The sequence below is a fragment of the Rhinoderma darwinii genome, unplaced genomic scaffold, assembly GCF_050947455.1.
Source record: "Rhinoderma darwinii isolate aRhiDar2 unplaced genomic scaffold, aRhiDar2.hap1 Scaffold_517, whole genome shotgun sequence".
NCBI classification, from domain to species: domain Eukaryota; kingdom Metazoa; phylum Chordata; class Amphibia; order Anura; family Rhinodermatidae; genus Rhinoderma; species Rhinoderma darwinii.
In genome coordinates, this window is record NW_027464065.1 from 160,334 (window position 1) to 177,355 (window position 17,022).

Here is a 17,022-nt window from a genome sequence, read left to right on the forward strand (position 1 = left end):
GCTGCAAATTCAACAAATTACCATTTTAGTTCTCTTTACAACCTTTAAAATGTATTGATCTCTGTTGTGCATAATAATTTGAAACAGTGCATTTTGAGTTTTTTAATTCTAAAAAAAATCTGTTATCATTAGGAGATTTGTTCAATAAAATTAGCATTATACTCCAACGGTTGATGGCTTGAAGATTATACTGACTGTCTTTTGCATCGACTATTTAGGAAAATCAGCGAAAAATAACATTTGCATAATAATTTGGAACGCGGTGTATACAGTACCACAACCAAGCTCAGTACATAAATACAGCAGTAGAACCAAGCTCTGACATATATACAGCACCACAACCAAGCTCAGTACATAAATACAGTACTAGAACCAAGCTCAGTACATAAATACTGCACTAGAACAAAGCTCTGACATATATACAGTACCAGAACCAAGCACATATAGCTCCCCCTGTATATAGTGCCCCACATAAAGACCCCCCTGTAGATAGTGCCCCACATAGACGCCCCTGTATATAATTGCCCCCATCCCCACATATAGACTCCCCCTTGTAGATAGAGGCCCACATCCCCACATATAGACCCCCTGTATATAGTGGCCCACATATAGACCACACCTGTATATAGTGGCCGACATATAGACCCCCCTGTATATAGTGGCCCACATCCCCACATATAGACGACCCCCCTGTATATAGAGCCACCACTATAGATAATGCCACTCACAGTTTTATTAGAGAAAAACAAAAAAAACGTTACATACTCACATGATCCCGTTCCCGCACTGTCCAATGGCAATGCAGACCTGCTCTATTCTGAGAAGGTCTGCTGGAGCTGAGCGACGCGTCGTTCAATAACGCTGATTGGCAGGGCAGAATGATTTTCCCCGTCAATCAGCGCCTTAAAAGCACGGAAGCGGCGCGATGATGTAATTGCGCTGCTAGCGTCGTTGAAAGGCGCTGATTGACAGGGCAAGTAATTTTGCCCCACCAATCAACGTCATTGCAAGGCGCTGAATGGTCGGGCACAAAACATGCCCGTCCATTCAGCGCTAATGCATGTATTTTCTGTCGCTAGCACCTGGGCCCCCTCCGGTGCTAGCAACGCCTACGGGCATGAGAGGGCCTGTGTCGTCCCGGCCCATACTTGTTGGAGCCTTGGCGGCGCGGGCCTCGTAGTAGCGGTTCCATCCGCTGTAGCAGCCATAACGGCTGCGAGCGGCGCCACTTGGCATATGGGGGGGCGTGTCGGCTGGCGGTACAGACCCCCTCAACCAGCGGGCCCCGTAGCGGCCGATACCGCAGTAGTTGCGCCACTGGTTATGGCTTTTGGAAAGTGGGGAGAAAAAAATTAAAATCTGAAAAATGGCTGTGGTAGGAAGGGGTTAAAAATGTGGCAAGCCTGGATTTCATATGTTTTTTTCGTCAGTGCAGTAATTTACACTTCTATAGACTAAGTTTTGAATTTACATAGGTGCACATTTTAAGTATTTTACACTGATTTTATTGTACTAGTTTAAAGAGGCTGTCACCAGTTTAAAACTGCCCTATCTTCGACCTGATCTAATAGATAACTTATGGTCCGTGTCATACACTTCTCTTTACTACGCCCACTTGGTGAAAAGTAAAAAAAACGCCCACTTGTTCATTAAGAACGAATTTGCATAACACTTAAAATGCTCCTCTTTGTAAAAAATAAACGTTTTTTTTAAAAAAAACAACACAAAAAACGTTACTTATCTACATTAAAGCGCCTATTAGATTAGGTAGAAGACAGGGCAGTTATAAAGTGGTGATTGATAAAATTATTATATTGACTTCTTCCTTCATAGGGGAGCAGGTTGGCGATAAGCTAGAATCGGTCCTGTATATAACTGTTTAACAAACAGCATGGCTGAAAACTTCTGGAGTCTTAAAACTCTAGAGAAGATGAAAAGTTACGTAAAATATACTGTACATAGAGACACGCTTGTTAATATGAAAAGATCAGGACTAGAACTTGTGTATTTACTGACTGAGGAGCTGGTGTACGAGCTTGGATTACTTCAAACGCATCATACATTGTCTCACCATGGCGACAGTCTGCTTGGTTTAAACACGTTGAGCATATTTAGACCCAATCAAATCTGTCCGTTTACAGTCGCTCCACCCCCTCACGCAAACGTGCCGTTCTCTACAGACGATTGGCTGCTGTCGGCTAACGTACTGAAGATTGGTGATTGGTGTATGGCTGTCCAATCCGTGGTCAGGTGACATTTGCCGGGCTGCCTGCTAATGTACGGGACATGGCGCACTGGACCCGCTATGAAAGAGAGCAGGAGAAGGATGTCAGGAAGCTGATCTCCAGTCTGACCGGCCTGGACGATGAGAGCGGCAATAACTACCAGCTAGCGCTGCAGTACGCCGGGTCCAACTTCAGGTCTGTGCTTATTGGTAGCACACTATCCGCTGCTGTTGTGGAACTACAAGTCCCAGCGTTCACGTCATTAATAATGGGAGGGGAGACGGTGACTTGCTCCTAGTTCTGTATCACCTCCTTCTGTCTGTTAAATGAAGTGTTATTGTTGTAAACAGTTCTACAGCTTTATAATACCATTTGTATTTCAATTCCGAAATATTTTCAAGATCTCTGTTTGCTGTCCGTAAAGTGGAACGATATTGTTGCTGTGTTGCTCTCTGATGGCCTGAATGGTGTAGTTTTCTACACTATTCATAAAATTGGCCACCCGATGGACCCATGAAGTCAATAAGATCCATTAGGATCCATTCCGCAGTGAATCTATCATTGAAATACCGAACAGAACCTGATAATTCCCACAGCTGAAGGTTTGCTGCAACGCATCAGCAGCACAAATCACCTTCCTAGTCTTGTGTTTTGCTACAATGTATACTTATAGAATATCGCCAAGACTTGATGTATTGGGTCTGTATGCGGTTTCTTCGCATGAATGTATGGCCCCATTCACAAGACCGTACCGTAACCACCCACATTTGCGGGGCCACACTCCCATATAAAGTATGGGAGCACGGTCCGTAAAAACCAAAAAAATACGACATGTCCTATCTTTTGCGGAGCCTTTCTATTGCATGAACGCCTTCCCGTAAATATATGGGAAGGTGTCCGTCAGCCATAGAATTGAATGGGTCAAAATTTACTGCTATGTGCATGGAGCCTAAGACTATGTTCACAAGACGTTTTTGCCTATGTTTGATGTACGTCAGGAAAAATTACCAACGTATACGCTAAACGTGGGCTTTGACAAATGCCTAACAATGGCATCCATTACCATAGAGTATAATGGTATTAGTTAAACGTATACGTCAAGAACTGGGGTCCTGATGTATCCATTATACGGGTATTGTTCTAGTCTATGAGTGACGCATGCCACTATTAGGCTATTATGGTATCCATTTAATATATTGAAAAGCACATGACATATATGTTAAATGTATACCTGTGACATGTCATCCAGTGGCATACGTCACCCATAGGCTCCTATTTTTAAAAAAAAACTTATTTAGTATACATATGTAGTATCAACCCGTGTGCATGGGGCGTACAAAAATAAAGCAAAAAGTTACTTAATAATTATATGCACCCCAAAATGGAGAAAATAAAAACTACAACTTCTCCTGCCAAAAATAAGTAATTCTACAGCTGGGCCAACAGGTAAACCAAAAAGTTATGGCTCTCGTAATGTGGCAATGATAAGGTCCCAAAATAGGCTGGACCTTAAGGGGTTAAGGAAGACCTAGACACAAAGATTTGGCCACAATCAGATGAACGTTTGGATATCGGAAGGTCAGACCCTTTTAATATGTCCATATATTTTGCCAGCTGGACAAACCCAGAGATCTAGGTTGTGCCTAGAAATTTACTTTTTTTGTTTATATGTTAATATTCCTATGGGGCAGATTTCCAATGCATTAATGCCAGCTGTCTGACAAAATTACATTACAAAGAATGGAAGACAAATGCTAGATGTTTCAGGGTCTGCTGACCTTTCCTCAATGCAAACCCCAATTGTATATCCTGGTGATGTTCAGCATCATACAGCTCCTTGGGTTATATGACGCATGGCACACTGTAAAATTAGGTGGGTGAACCCAAGAGTAGGTCTGCAGCATTTCTAGAAATCTGACTGTATTATAGATATTGATGACTAATGTGCCACGATGTCCTCCTGTGATCCTACTCTTTAAGGCCTCATGCACACGACCGTAAAAACTCCCGTTATTACGGGTCGTAATTACGACCCGTAATAACGGGCTCATAGACTTCTATTGGCCACGGGTACCTTCCCGTTTTCTTACGGGAAGGTGCCCGTGCCGTTGAAAAAGATAGAACATGTCCTATTTCAGGCCGTAATAACGGCACGGGCAGCCCATAGAAGTCTATGGAGCTCCCATAATGACGGGTGGCTGCATGTGTGCACCCGTCATTACGGCAGCGTTGCTAGGCGACGTCAGTAAATAGTCACTGTCCAGGGTGCTGAAAGAGTTAACTGATCGGCAGTAACTTTCAGCACCCTGGACAGTGAATTCCGATCAGAATATAGAGCAAACTGTAAAAAAAAGACGTTCATACTTACCGAGAACTTCCTGCTTCCTCCAGTCCGGTCTCCCGCCGTTGCCTTGGTGACGCGTCCTTCTCGACATCCGACCCGACATCCCTGGATGACGTTTCAGCCCATGTGACCGCTGCAGCCAATCACAGGCGAATCACATGCTGAAGCGGTCACATGGACTGCCGCGTCATCCAGGGATGTTGGGCTGGATGTCAAGAGAGGGACGCGTCACCAAGGCAACGGCCGGGTAAGTATGAATGTCTTTTACTTTTACCTCGGAAAGGGCTGCCCCTTCTCTCTATCCTGCACTGATGGAGAGAAGGGGCTGCCGATTAGTGCAGTGCAATTTTGCATAGAAAACGTGCCCGTAAATACGGGTGGAATACTGGTGATTCCGGAACCCGTATTTACGCCAGTATTTACGGGTGGGAAAAAATACGGTCGTGTGCATGAGGCCTTAGGTATAGAAGAAAGGTCCATAGACAGATGTCTCGTTCAGTGCTGGTGGGACATCTCCTGTGCAGATCTTTCTCTAGGAAGCTACTTCCACTGGTCCTATTCGTTTGGGTTCATCACAGGTCTTGCAAAAGGGTGATCATATGGATGTTACCCATAAATATTGTACACCTCTGCATTGTGACTGACATGTAAATAGTTTCTCATCTGTATGTCTTCATTTCTTTGTAGATTCCATCATTATCTTGATGTAAGCAGCCACAACATACACAGGACCCTAGACGGGTAACTTTTTATTTGTTATAGCGTGCATATACACTGCTATGAAGGAGCATAAAAAATGAGCTTTGTTTACAGGATCTATGAAAAGTTTGTGATCCATTCAGATCTGAGTAAAGCTGAGAGCTGGAAGCGACTGACAGGGGAGTTCTTGAATCTTCCTCTTCCCAGCATAGAGGGGACACAGGTAACTCCCATTGTGTTGTCTTCTGTTTATTTCCTGAATTTCAATGACACAGACAGACAGATGTTTAGGAAAAAAATGAAATGTGTTATTTTGTGGAGCTAATGTGATTTGTTCTTCAAAAAGACATTAACGATAATATATAATAATAATATAAAGCAGTGTAGGGCAACAAATATAGACATAAACGGTAATCTGCCACCCATTGATCCTGAAAATCCAGCCCTGGGAAAACATTGTCCTAGTACCTGGTTAGTGGGAATTGACCTGATATTTTATCACTGTGGTGTTCCTCCCTCTCTTTGTATTTTTTGTATATTTCATCTGTTCTTTTTTTTATTTTTCTCAGACAGATGCTCATTATGCCATACTGTCTCTTCTACTTTGTTTTACTTACTCACCCAAAAATGGCTTTATTGAATTAAAAAGCAGATAATTGGAAACCACTTTTACCCTTTCACCTATGACAGCACCCCTGGAGAGACGTCCCATCCGCTGGACAGGAAACCTGAGGATATAAAAAGGACACACCTCTCCACACACACCAGTCAGGTTTCCTGTCCTCCGGCTACCTCTAGCCGGATAGTTCCCGATTCCTCAGCTGAGGAGGATCCTCAACTAGGAGAAGGGGAGTACAGCTCCTTAGATTCCTCAGGTGAGGATGAGGGAGAAAGAAATTTGTTCCCAACAGAGGACGTAGACTTACTCCTTAAGACGGTAAGGGCTACTATGAACATAGATGATCCTAAGGAACCTCGGTCCGTCCAGGACATAATGTTTCAAGGCATAGGACCTAAGAAGAATTAAACCTTTCCCATTCATAGGAACATAACTAACCTCATTAAAAGAGCATGACAAAATCCTGATAGGAAAGCAGGTATTCCCAAATTCCTCAAAAGGAAGTATCCCTTTGAGGACGAGGTATGTAAGGACTGGGATAACACACCTAGACTCGATGCTCCAGTAGCTAAGATTTCAAGGAAACACTCCTTTCCCTTTGAAGATCTAGGCTCCTTGTCTGACCCTATGGATAGGAAGGCCGACTTCTTTCTAAAAAAAGACCTGGGAAGCTTCTACGGGGGCCTTTAAACCAGCCATTGCAGCCACCTGTGTGGCCAGATCTCTGAAAATTTGGCTCGCACAATTAAAGCTTCATCTAGAAGACCAGACCCCTCGGGATCAAATCTTATCCTCCCTTCCAACACTTTCCAAGGCCACAGATTTCTTGGCAGATGCCTCAGTAGACTCTGTACGCCTTTCCGCCAGATCAGCAGCCCTGTCAAATTCGGCTAGACGAGCTATCTGGCTGAAAACCTGCAAAGGGGACACCGGATCCAAAGGGAACTGTGCGCTATTCCCTGCTCGGGAGATTATCTCTTTGGGCCCCGCTTGATGACCTTCTGGAATAAGCATCAGATAGCAAGAAGGGGTTCACTGCACAAGCAAGGCCAACAAGAGATTCCTTTCGTCCCAAAGGGCTAATAACAAAAGACCTAACCCTAGGGGACAGGACTTTAGATCCTCAAGATTTACGAGGAAAAATAAGTCCTTTCTCTTTAGGCCCCAAAAGGACCCTAAAAATAGGGACCAACAATGACGCCATAGAATCCATGGTGGGGGGGGTCATCTTTCCCGGTTTTTCAGGGATTGGCAGAAGATTTCAGCGAATCCTTGGATTCTAGGAATCATAAAAATGGGGTACGTGACGCTTACTACGACGTACCCATATGTCTTCATCATCAAAGATATCTGAGGGTAGCAGCGACAATCAACGGGTCCTTAATTCACCTACAATACAGAGCCCTCCCCTTTGGCATCTCACAAGCCCCAAGGGTATTTTCAAAACTAATAGCGGAAATTACCTCTTACATCAGGACGAACGACTTCCTCCTGATCCCATACCTGGACGACTTTTTGTTGGTTGCAGAAACATCTCAAAACTTGACCCTCCAAATACAAATAGTTTGCGCTATACTAGCAAAATTAGGATGGAACATAAATTTAAAAAAATCAAATCTAAACCCATCAAAAAGATGTGTATTCCTAGGAACTCTGCTGGACTCCTCCAAGCAGATGTCCTTCCTTCCAGAAGACAAAATCAGTCCCCTGATAGGATATCCGAGATCTACCTAGTCCATATGACCTCTTTCAGGAAAGATGTCTGTCCTGGGCCTCATGACATCATGCATCCCAGCTGTACTATGGGCTCACTTCAGATCCAGGGCCCTTCAGTGGGACATTTTAAATCAGTGGGACAGGAGCAGTCTCTCCCTAGATCAACCCCTACACATCTCATCCGCAGCAAGGCTGTCTCTCAGATGGTGGTTGAACAGAGAGAACCTCATGCTGGGTATTCCATGGAAGCTAACCCCTACTCTCAACATTACCACAGATGCGAGTCCTTGGGGATGGGGAGCTCATTACGACTCCTCTTTTCTTCAGGGTCAGTGGGATCAACAGACCATTCAGGGATCCTCCAACTTCAGGGAACTGGCGGCAGTTCTTCAGGCCTTCAAGAGATCCATGCCAGCAATTTTAGGTAGACACTTAAAGATCTATTCCGACAACACGCCCACAGTGTCTTATATAAATCGGCCTCGCTGATGGACCTATCCTCACAGATCTTTTTTCCTGGCAGAACACCACCTATTGACCCTATCGGCTGTCTACCTGAAGGGAAAAGACAACCAGGTGGCAGACTTCCTAACCTTAGAAAGGCTTCGCCAATCAGAATGGTGCCGAATACAACCGTATTTCAGAAAATTATCCTCATATCGGGGACCCCATCAATAGATCTACTCACATCCAAGGAAAACAGAAAGACCCAAAGATTCTTCTCCCTAAACCCTTTAGACCACCCAACAGAAATAGACGCATTCTCACAGTTTTGGAGTCAAGAGAGGGGTTACGCCGAACCTCCTCCCTAGAGTAATAAAAAAGGTCAGGGAAGACAAGGCCAGTGTGATATTAATAGCCCCCTTCTGGCCAAAGAGACCATGGTTCACGTGGTTGAGGAAAATTTCTTCAGACCAACCATGGGTTCTCCCAAACATGTCAGATCTCCTATATCAAGGCCCAGTAATACACCCTGACATTCAGAAACTCCATCTGACAGCCTGGAAACTGAAAGGCTAATCCTTAGGCAAAGAGGATTCTCCGAATCCGTCATTTCCACCCTACTAGCCAGTAGGAAACCGGTTACCTCAAAAATATATCTGAGGTTCTGGAAAGCATTCTTGAATTTTGCAGGCAAGGATATTAATCCTTTAACCAAACCAGATATCCCTTTTAATATTGGATTTCCTCCAGGCAGGGTTAAATAAAAATCTTAGGCCTACTACTTTAAAGGTTCAGATTTCTGCTTTAAGTTCCTTCTTTAATTCTAAATGAGCAGAACACCCCTGGATCAAAAGATTCCTAACCGCAGCCTGCAGACTCAAAAACCAGATGAGATCCCCAGTTCCTCCCTGGGACTTAAATCCGGTTTTCCAGGCTATGATAAATCCACCATTTGATCCAATGGACTCCATCTCCATGAAACTGCTGACACTCAAAATGACGTTCTTGTTAGCCACTACATCAACCTATAGAGTGAATGAGATTCAGGCCCTCTCTGCCTTCCCTCCACATACCCTACTGTTAGACGATAGTCATCTTAAAAACCTTACCAGGATTTCTTCCTAAAGTGGTCTCTCCCTTTCATTTAGACCAAGATATTGTTCTTCCCTCCCTCTGTGATTCCCCAAAAAATCAGAGGGAACAACAGTTTAACTGCCTAGACGTAAGAAAATGCCTAGTCCAGTACCTAGAGATTACCCAGGATCTAAGATCCTCAGAAAATTTGTTTGTCCAGTTTCTGGGTCATAACAAGGGTTCGGCAGCCAGTAAAGCCACTATAGCGAGGTGGATTAAGCAGGCCATACAATTAGCTTACATAAATCAGAAGCTCAAGCCCCCAGAGTTTTTCAGAGCTCACTCCACCAGGGCTGTGTTCACTTCGTGGGCAGAGAAAGCAGAGGCATCTCTAGACCAGATATGCAAGGCTGCCACATGGAGTTCTCCTCACACCTTTTTCAAGCACTACCGATTACAACTGCATACAGCCTCTGACTTGGCCTTTGGTAGAAAGGTGCTATAAGCTGTGGTCCCACCCTAAATACTGATTTCTATTTTACATCTCCAGGGGTGCTGTCATAGGTGAAAGGGTAAAAGATTGATTACTTACCGGTAATCGGTTTTTCAAGAGCCTATGACAGCACCCCGCTGTTACCCTCCCTATGGTATGGTTTGTGGCAAATGAGCCATCATTAGGTAGATCACATTGAGTTAGGAGGTGGCTGGGATTATGTAAACGACGTAGCTTGCTGTGCTATGCTGTTTCTGCAACTCCCATTCGCTTCTATGGGAGTTACGGAACAGCATAGCTTGGCTATTTCCGTACTCTGGCCACCTCCTAACTCATTGGCCGGAGAGCAGCGACAGTGGGAGACGGTATTACGGGGTATTTACATTGTAAAGATAAATGCAGGTAGAAGAGGTGGGACCTGGTTCTATCTTTCGTGTCTATTCCATAAATGTCAGAGATGGGAATACCCCCTTAAAAGGTTTGACCCCAAAATACCCTACAATTATAGTTAAAATTCTCAATTCCCATGCTGTCACTCGACTCTGGTTCACCTCGAGGGCTGGATATGAACGTACTACGTTGCTTCCGTCCATTTGCTACTGCAGGAGTTTGTCACTTTGCTAAATGTCACTGTAGCATGTTGTGATATAAAAGGGTAACTAAACTTTTGAAAAAACCTTTGACTAATGACGTGTCAGAAGTTTTGATCGGTGTGGGTCCGAACACTAAGACACCCACCAATCGCTAAAACGAAGCGGCAAAGTTCTTGGGTGAGTGCTGTGCCGTTTTTGTTTCTGATCGCCTTTCCTTGGAGTGGTGTACGGGCTCAGTAGAAAGTCTGAATCTGTACACCGCTTACTCGTCTTTCCGAGGAAAGCCGATCAGAAACGCAACGGTACAGCGCTCACCCAAGTACTTCTGCTGCTTAGTTTTAACTATCAGTGGGGGTCTCAGTGCTCGGACCCACGCCGATCAAACCTGACCTGTGACATGTTAAAAGTTTAGTTACCCTTTAAGAATTTTAACTACAAGTATGCAATGCCAAATACTTTTGTGTGTATCTACAATATTTTTTGTCTTTTTTGACAAAAAAAGTATTTAACATTGCATATAGTTTCTGGCTAACACGGTACTACACTATTTTTACCTATGAGTAGATTACAAAAAAAAAACCTTTTCTTCTCTTATAGGTATGGATAAATGTCAGACAAACCCTTTTTAATATCTGCGTAATGAATGTTTTGTTTTAATGTTATTTAAAACCTAAAAAACAAGACCGATACTTGAGAATATACAGTCAAATCGATGTAAATCGTTACATTTTCCTGACCTGTTGTGTGGATTAATCATAGAGGAAGAGGAGCCATTTGATTGGGGAAAATACTTGATGGAAGGGGAAGACATTGGTCTCAGTGCAGACGACACACCGGTAAGTTTTATCTCCTCTTATGTCCATGTAGACTTCGTATTGCGACAATATTAGTATGTGCACTCCATTGTTCCATAAAGGTCAATGATAAAAATGTATCACTACACATTCTGCCAACCCCACAAAAAAAATCAGCTGTGCGCTTTGCATGTACTAAAACATTTGTATCCTATGGTAAAGTGGAATTTGTGGACTGACTGCTAGTTAAATATGATTTCAGGAGTGGTCTGATATTAGTGAGGAGGAAGATGATCAAGAGACCCTTAGTAGGGAGGACTCAGGAATTCAGGTTGATAGGACCCCACTAGATGATGGGGAAAAGAAGAGTGCTGCTCCTGTAGTATCATGGAAAGGTAACTATGTGCTATCATTTGGTCTGTCTGTCTGCGCAAACTCCTGTGCCCCTGTCTGCTATTCATCTCATGATATTTTGGATGGTCATCTTATAATTCAAACGGTTATCCCACCACCTGTTCCGCTAATTAAACCTCCTAAACGCGTTATAAAGTGAATTTAATGAGCTGTATTGGCTCCCAAAATACATTTTCCATCTCCTTTTTTTTAGGTTGGTATTTCCCTGGTGATATGCACCACACAATAATCCCATAGTAGCACAGACCCCACTAAAACTTACCAACTAGAATAAATCCGACAACAATTTCTTTGGCTAAAAAATGGCCACGAAGTTTATTAAGGGTAACATAAAATAATAATTAAAAACAGAATAACCATATATTGAAATCTTGAAAACGAAATATCAATATTAAAAACCAATAAAATAAAAAGTTCGCCCAGCATTAGCAGGGTGACAAACCCCTCTAAAAATAACGACAAGAAGGAAATCAAAGACCTGAAGGAGGGAGGGTGGGCGTCGGTCCAAATCTTCAAAACGAACTGCTTGATCACGACGGAACAGCTTTTTTTATGGCCCATTTTCCAGCCTTTGAAATTCAAATGTCCCATCAGCTGGTGCCAGCAGAAATTCTTCCTGGAGATAGAAAGTTCTGGAACCTGCTCATGCAAATGCATAGCTGACTCAGGTCCAATCACCTGGTGTAAAGGATCTGCCAGGCACAGCTTCGGGGTTAACGCCCATAGATAATCAGTCTGCACCTGCTTCTATGTCTGTGAGACTGACTCCATCTTCCACCACTCGGGGTGGCAGGCTTAGGAGTAGGAGAACCTATCACAGCCTGGCCAGACGGAGCTAGCTCCCGCCCTCTGTCTATTTATACCTGCCTTTCCTGTTCCTCCTTTGCTTGTGATTCTTCTCGTGTGGTTTCCTGGCCCTGCTGCAGCTTCTTGTACCATTGTCCTTGCTTCATATTGACCCCGGCTTGCTGACTACTCTTCTGCTCTGCGTTTGGCACCTCGTACTCTCCTGGTTTGACTCTGCTTGTTCACTTCTCTTGTTGATCACGGTGTTGCCGTGGGCAACTGCCCCTTTCTCCCCCTAGCTCTGTGTACCCTTGTCTGTTTGTCTGATGTGCACTTATTGAGCGTAGGGATCGTCGCCCAGTTGTACCCCGTCACCTAGGGCGGGTCGTTGCAAGTAGGCAGGGACTGAGTGGTGGGTAGATTAGGGCTCACTTGTCTGTCTCCCCACCCCCGTCATTACACCTGGAACCAAAGAATAATCTGCCCGGAGACAGAATCATCTGGAACCGCCTCGTGCCACCACCACAGCTTACACAGGGGATGCCAAGACGGTAAGTATCATTCTAAAAATATAGACATGAAGGGAGAAAAGAGGGAAGGGTAAGAGAAAACATACACAAAAACACATCTTTCCACTATAAAACCTTAGGAGGTTCGTGCCACCACGTGTCCCCCAAGCGATAGCTTGTGGGGCCCCTAACAGGATGGATCTTCTGGAGGCACACGTGACGGATCTTGCGAGGCACTTTCCTACAAGCCCTATAATTCCGTTAGTCTGCCTCTGCATCATAGTCCCTTCCCCTGCCGCCATATCGCTGCCGGAGTATGATTCTCCCTCCCTGCTCTGCTCACTACAAACCATTATAAATAATCTCATGACGTCCTGAATATCGGCATAGCAGGGATCCACTACTGCACACAGGATGCTATACTGTGAGAAAGCTCAATCAAAGACACTAGGCAAAGAGCATCTAGTGAATTCATCCGCCGCTAGGTGCTCTCTAGATCCGGACGCACGCTGAAACAGACTTCACATATGTATCCAGCTATAGCATTACTGGACGGAAGTGCACAGCGGCATACTCGCAAAACCGCAAGGGGAGCCATCTACGAAACTAGGTCATGTCTATGGATTAATACAGATTTTGTAATGCGTTTAAATTGATACATAACTAACTTTTTGATATGGGATCGTTTTATTAGCACTTGCTGTGGTGGGACAACCTCTTAGGCCTCATGCACACGACCGTGGTGTTATTCTGGTCCGCAAATTCCAGGACCGTGTTCCGTGGAATGTCATCCGCAGTTCATCCGTATGTAATCCGCAGTTCATCCGTATGTAATCCGCAAAAATGCGGATGAAAAAAAAAAAAAAAGGACTTTTAAACAGGATGCCAAAAGCTTGGTCAAACCCCCTTTAGAAGGTCACATGATCGCTCTGGAGCCATTTCCTGCTGCATTTTTCCTGATCTTTGCTTTGTGCGAGTTCAGTGAGATTGCGCTGCTGATATAGCTGTGGTTTTTGTCAGTTTTACTCACTGCGAACATGTCTTCTGATGATGTGGATGATGTACTCCTGCACTGGCTCCTCTCCAGGCGATTTGGACAGCAACCACCAATGCTGGACGAAGAACCGAGGAGGAGGAGGAGATATTGGGTTCACCCCATTATCTCACAACGGCTTAGGAAGGGGCATTTTAACATGCTGTACTCAGACCTGCGGCAGCACCCGGACAAGTTCCTCAGCTACTGCCGTATGTCCGTGCAAACTTTTGACTGTCTGCTGGCGGACCTTCGTCCTGGACTGATCTTCCAGGACACTACCATGAGACGTTGCATTTCTCCAGAGGAACGCCTGATGGTCACTCTGAGGTAAGAAAACCTAAATCCCCTTCTACGACATGTCTCTACCCTGCAAACAATATTAGTATACTTGTCCCCTGTTCATATTGCCGCCTTGCCACCGTGTTGCAGATATTTTTCCTGTCTGTGCATATTTTGTTATATATGTTTTTTTTTTTTTTTTACAGATTTCTTGCTACCGGCAACTCCTTTGCATCGCTACATTTCCAGTTTCTGCTGGGCTGCTCCACTATTTCGAAGATTGTCAAGCTTACCTGCGAAGTCATCTGGCAGCAACTTCGAGCAGCAGTTATGCCAAAGCCCAAGCCAGAGGACTGGATTCGGATTGCCGATGGCTTCTTCCAATCAGCACAGTTTCCCAACTGTGTTGGTGCGCTAGATGGTAAGCACATCCGCGTAAAAAAGCCTGCTCACTCAGGGTCTCAGTATTTCAATTATAAGCAGTTTTTCTCGGTGGTGCTGTTGGCCTTGGCTGACAGTGACTATCGGTTTATAATTGTCGATATTGGGGCCTATGGAAGCTCTGCGGATGCTGGCATCTTCAGGGCTTCCAGAATGGGTGAACGTCTAGCATCTAACCAGCTCGACCTTCCGGAACCTAGACAGCTTCCAGGATCTACAGGACCACCAGCACCCTTTGTCATTGTGGGTGATGAAGGTTTCGGACTGTCCCCTCACCTGATGCGTCCATTCCCTAGGCGTGGCTTAGATGAACAGAGGCGCATTTTTAACTACCGCCTTACACGTGCAAGACGGTATGTGGAGTGCGCCTTCGGAATTCTAAGCAGCAAGTGGCGTGTGTTCCAGAGCTCCATTCAGATGAATCCTGAAAATGTGACAAAGGTTATACAAGCGTGTGTTGTCCTCCACAATTTTCTGAGGATTCATGAGTCGGCAGTGGACGCAGAGCTGAACCATTTCTCTACTAATTACATCCCTTTGGACTACACACCACATAGAAGACCTGGAGTGTCTGGACTGGCAGTCCGTAATTTGTATACAGACTATTTTGTATCACCTGAGGGAGCAGTTCCTTGGCAAAGGGATGTGCTTCGTCTGCCAAATTAAAATTTGAGAGGGACTGTTGTATTTCCGGTTTATGTTACAAATGTTAGTAGTTAAAGTTGCAGTAGTAGAGTAGGGACTCGCAAGAGAATGAGGACCCTTGACGCGGGTTGCGAGCTAATGTATTTCTGTTTTGTTTTTTTTAATTCTTTATTAATTAAAAAAAAAAAAAAAGCGATTATTTGCATTTGGCAGAAATGCAGACCAATACCTCATTATGTTTTGCAATAATAATAAAGACAAACACATAATTAACTATAAACTTATTTTATTTCTTGCATAAAATAGTGTCAACAAACATAAACAAAACTATGTTATATAAGTAAATTATAAATTGTAGAAGGATTGCGAAGGTGCAGGTTCATGATGTGGTCGTGGAACTGACTCCCCCTGCTGCATGTGCCCATACTGTTGCTGAGAAGGTCCTGGCATGCCATAAACTGAACGATCGTCACTGAATAGCGGCATTGAGTCTACATATGACGGATGCTGGATTCCTTGCGCGGTTGCTGCAGGTGCTGGAGGGACAGAGTTGAAGGTGCTTGCATCACACCCCCGTCTATGAAACTCGATGGCCTGATGCATTGCACGTGGGTCAGGATGTGTCGCAAATATTTCCACGACTTCCATTAGTGCTGTTTGGCACCTTATCTGTCTGGAAATTGGCACTCTTTTAAGAATATTAGAGAGAGCGCGACAGAAGGTGCCCTCTTCAGTTTCAGTAGCTCTTTTCTCCAAGTGCTCTAATACACGCAAGTCGACTTCCTGCCTTGGCTCTGTACGTGTTGGACCTTTGGCAGAACGTCGACGTTTACCTCGGGGTATAATTTCTTCGTCCGCGGCACAGACTGGATTATCCACTGTTGTTGGTTCCGCTGTCACAGGAGTGGAAGTGGACCTAGCAGTCCCCAAAGCTACGTCAGGCTCTTCAATTTGAGTCTCATCAGAGTCTTCTTCTTCCTCCAGATTATCCTTGGTTCTGTTTGAAAATGAAAACATAATGTTAGGGAATTTTTGTAGTAATTTAACGTCATGTCTACAGCTGGCCAAATACACTATGTATGCATCACTACATGCAGAGCCCTAACTAGGAAAGACAGGGCCGCATAGCAAACTTTTGACTGGGGCCATCCCTCCACTGGGTGTAACCCCCCCCCCCTTGTAGATAGTGCCTTTTTTGCTGCCCCCACCGCTGTAGATAACGCCATACAGCCCCACACTGTACACTGTATGGCATTATCTACCGGGGTACTATATTGCGTTATCTATAGGGGGACTGTACGGCGTTATCTAGTGAGGGGGCTGTGTGCCGCTAACGCCATACAGGCCCCCCTCCCCGCCCCCCGGACAAATGCCACCTATAGTGTGTCCTACAAATACATGCCTTATCGCTGGCAGCGATAGGGTGAAGGGGGGACAGAAAGTCCCCTTAAGTTCTGCCGTCTGCACATCTCCCAAAAATTGAAAGGAGCGCTGGTTATGTATGCGCACAAGCACGACTTTGGCTCCATTCATTTTGAGGGAGCTGGCGAAAGTACGAGGTTTGGGATGGAGAAGTTCAGGGTACTTTCTGTCCCCCGTTCTCCCTGTCAATGCCAGCGATCACACATGTATCCCCGATTCAGTGGTTAGGGGATACATGTCTGTTGTTTAATGTCAGAGCGGGGAGATACCTCCCTGCTCAGCCGTAGTGTTCAGTTGCGTCCCGCTGTAGCCGTCATAGCGGCTGCTAGCGGAGCCTCCGGACATGGTGGAGTCCCCTCATGCCGCGGTCCCCGTAGCACTCGCTACGGCTGCTACAGCGGTACTTACACAACTGGCTACATGGGCAGACTACAATGATCAAAGTATATAAGCAATACTTACGGGCCAACCTGCATTACATCAAGAAGA

At 44.8% G+C, this 17,022-nt stretch overlaps 1 protein-coding gene across 4 annotated transcripts in view; it reads left to right on the plus strand.

Annotated features, from left to right (window-relative positions):
• The first annotated feature begins 2,195 nt into the window (after positions 1–2,195).
• The window catches only part of LOC142721333 (uncharacterized), a 28,963-nt gene continuing 14,136 nt past the window's right edge, over positions 2,196–17,022 (plus strand). For 2 of the 4 annotated variants that reach the window (XM_075848828.1, XM_075848830.1), the window contains exons 1-5: positions 2,196–2,420; positions 5,257–5,310; positions 5,383–5,491; positions 10,969–11,043; positions 11,264–11,396. In XM_075848828.1, the coding sequence (XP_075704943.1) occupies positions 2,287–2,420; positions 5,257–5,310; positions 5,383–5,491; positions 10,969–11,043; positions 11,264–11,396 (505 nt within the window). In that variant the 5' untranslated portion in view covers positions 2,196–2,286. The remainder of the gene's footprint in view (positions 2,421–5,256; positions 5,311–5,382; positions 5,492–10,968; positions 11,044–11,263; positions 11,397–17,022) is intronic. The other 2 variants (XM_075848831.1, XM_075848829.1) reach the window with 2 other exon arrangements.